The sequence below is a fragment of the Aplysia californica genome, unplaced genomic scaffold (assembly GCF_000002075.1).
Source record: "Aplysia californica isolate F4 #8 unplaced genomic scaffold, AplCal3.0 scaffold00581, whole genome shotgun sequence".
In the NCBI taxonomy this organism is placed as follows: Eukaryota; Metazoa; Mollusca; class Gastropoda; order Aplysiida; family Aplysiidae; genus Aplysia; species Aplysia californica.
The window spans coordinates 3,239-6,287 of NW_004797851.1; the positions used below are offsets into that span (position 1 = coordinate 3,239).

The 3,049-nt window shown below is 46.3% G+C and overlaps 2 protein-coding genes across 2 annotated transcripts in view; both read right to left on the reverse strand.

The window, feature by feature from the left end:
* Nucleotides 1-2,090: 2,090 nt before the first annotated feature.
* LOC106012951 (T-box transcription factor T-like) lies at nt 2,091-2,780 on the reverse strand (the record flags this gene model as incomplete). The annotated part of the gene is given in 1 exon segment (XM_035972115.1): nt 2,091-2,780. A coding segment is annotated over 1 exon segment (294 nt), but the record flags the coding sequence as incomplete, so codon positions are not given.
* Nucleotides 2,676-3,049, reverse strand: part of LOC101854822 — a 62,205-nt gene continuing 61,831 nt past the window's right edge. Inside the window, exon 9 of the mRNA XM_035972111.1 lies at nt 2,676-3,033. Within this exon, the coding sequence (XP_035828004.1) occupies nt 2,676-3,033 (358 nt within the window). The remainder of the gene's footprint in view (nt 3,034-3,049) is intronic.

The following is a 3,049-nucleotide window of genomic DNA, read 5'->3' on the forward strand; positions in this document are numbered from 1 at the left end:
TCTACTAGTGTTAAATTAGCGACGGAAATAAAGTGGATATTCGTGTTCAGCACATCAGTGTATAGATCTAGAAGAAAATGTGACGTCACGTGGCTAAATGTGAGACAGCAGGGAAGTGAGAGAATGCCCCAGTTTGTAAGTCACAAGGACATAGATGTATTACTGTACTACTGCTATGACACGGCAATATGTCACAAGGACATAGATGTATTACTGTACTACTGCTATGACACGGCAGTAAGTCACAAGGACATAGATGTATTACTGTACTACTGCTATGGCACGGCAATAAGTGACTAGTTCATATCTATGTATTACTGTACTACTGCTAAGGAACGATAGATCTAGAGCAATACGTCACATCGCAGTTGGCTCACAACTGAATTCTCGCTGTCTTTGTGGAGGTGTATAGTTTGAGCAAGATCTTTCCTTCCTCGCCTCCTTTCTACTATACTGTGTTTGTGTATCCTTTGAGTTTTAGTAAGTGTTTTATGGCACTTGCAACACAGTAAGGTCATAATTTATAAGCACCGAAGATTAGAGGTGCTACAAGAGAGTAACAAACACAAAAAAGGAGGAGAGATCAGGACGATAGATGTTTGATAGGGAAGAAGGAGCAACCCACACCAGAGCACCCACCAACCACCCACACTGTTTGTAGAGAGGGAAAATAACATGCCTTTTTTACTTTTTCACAAGTCGTCATGTCACTTTTTGTTGTTATAAAAATAGGTAAAAATATTCTTAGATTCTATGTATTTTCCAAGGAAGGAATTTATTAGACATTCAAAATTCCTGATTATGCAAAACTATCGGATCCATTAGAGGTAAGGAAACTAAGAGAAGTTCCAAGTGACCCGAGAAGTTTCTCTACCAGACTGTCTGCGTGTGGTCGACCGTTCTTAGTGCAGATAAAAAAACATCTTACATTATTTACTTGTTGTTGAGTTCATTTCACACGGCAGAGGTAGACAAACTCCACAAACAAAGATCCGTCTTTTCACGAGGACAGAGAAAAAACCCAACAACAAAACAAAAAGCTCCGAGACCCGTGGTGAAACAAAGGAGCCTAACTAGAACAATATTGGAGTAGATCTGTATCTCCACACGTCGCTTCACAAACAACAATACACAGAACAAGTCAAATGGATTCAGAAATTCGCAGCAGGCCCTGTCTACTGTTTCTTCAGTTTGAGAAAATTCCCTGTTTTCTGTGCCGAATTTAATTGCAGTACAAACTTCATACCAATATCACCCCTCCCTTTTTTTGGTAACATTCTTTTGACCGTGGTATAGAATCTAGACCTAGACCTAGTTTTGTTTTTGTTGTTGTTGTTGTATTTTTGTCTCTTTATCTACGCTCGAGAATCACGAAGACAAAACGTTTTCAAACTTGGGAACAGATAGAACCTAGGCCTAGGCCTAGACAAAAGCAAGGTTCATCAATAACAACATTAGTTGAGTCATTTGTACAGTGCATGTAAATCTGTGACTTTCCGATATCACGAGTGTGTGCGTGTTTTGTGGGGAACCCCCCCCCCCCCCCCTCTCTCTCTCTCTCTCTCTACAGGAACAACAATATTATTTAGTTAGTTAAATCATAGCGTGGTACTTGTGAAACAACAGAACGTGCCACCAATGTGTCGCCTACAACAAGCCTACCTGACATAGCCCCCGGGGCTGTTCATCACACAAAGTTCACAAAGATAGGACAGATCTTCACGGGGTCTTTGACACAACGACAGTCGGATGGGTGGTTGGTCATTACATTAAAGGTTCCTATGTTAACTGTCCATACCCTCCCCCCCTCCCCCAACGCCCTTTCATCGTCTAAAAAAGGCAAGTCTTACCACAAACTCACTAACAACGTCTACGACAAATCAGGAGGAAATCTAAGCTCCGTCCTTCAACCTACGATATGTAGGCCCTATACTACCGGGCGATCTGATTTTTGCAGACGTTCTAGATCTAGATCTAGATCTAGATTAGATCTAAATCTAACACACTTAGAGTTAGGGTGAAACTACTTTCGCATGTAGAATGGAATAAAATAACGTATGCTGGTACTGCTGACATCCACTTATCGCTTACCTTCCATTCTTGGTGACGATCATCTCATTGGTAAACTCCTTGAATTTCTCCCATAACTCCCGGTCTTCCAGCACCACGTTCAGATGGCGTTCCGGGTTGTTGTCGCTGTTGCTGCTGCTGCCGCTGGCGTGTTTGTTGTTGTTGTCGTTTTGTTGTTGCTGTAAATCCTGATCCACAGCGGTGAGGAGATGGTTGATGTCCATGGAGGGCAGTGAAGCCATGGCGTCGGGGTTCAAAGGGCCACAGTCGCAGCTTTCTGGTGGGAGCTCGCACTTGAGTGGAGAATCTAACATCGGTGCTGGCTCCAGACGAGATAGGAACTGTTGGAGAGGAAGGGGACACACTCACAACTACACTCTGCCGCACACACTGACAACGGGCGGAGAGACGGCGTACAGCTGACAACAACAATCCAGTGTCGGAGATATGGAGAGAATAGAACACTGTATGGAGAGCCGGCCTGTGAGACTTGCACCAACACACGGGATACGACTTGACGAAGGGAAGGGAAAAAGTTCTCTAAGCGATTCGCATCCCCGTCTGACGGTGTGAAACTAACGAGCCAAAGGACTTACATGTGTTTACTAGCTCCTCTCCAACAGCTTGCAGAAATCACCGCGCCACCCGCTCGCTACTTCCCGCCACCTATCACCTGCCTGGGAGCGAGCCAGGGGGCGGGGCTTCGTCTCACGACTCGCTCTCTCATTGGCCGGCTGTGGAGGGACAGGGGTCGATGAGTCGTTGCTGGCGGGGGTGGGAGGAATTGACAAGCCGGTCGTGAAAGTGACAAGCCCGACTCGGCCCCCAAGGCCTGGGACTGGCGGGAACATGGCGACACTCTGACCTCTCGCCGCGCGCCCTCGCCGCCCGCCCACACTGTGGTTCCCGGGGGGAGGGGGGGAGGAGGCATTGATTAGAGAGCTGGCGAGTGAGAGCGAGGGGCTGAAGGACGAGGGGA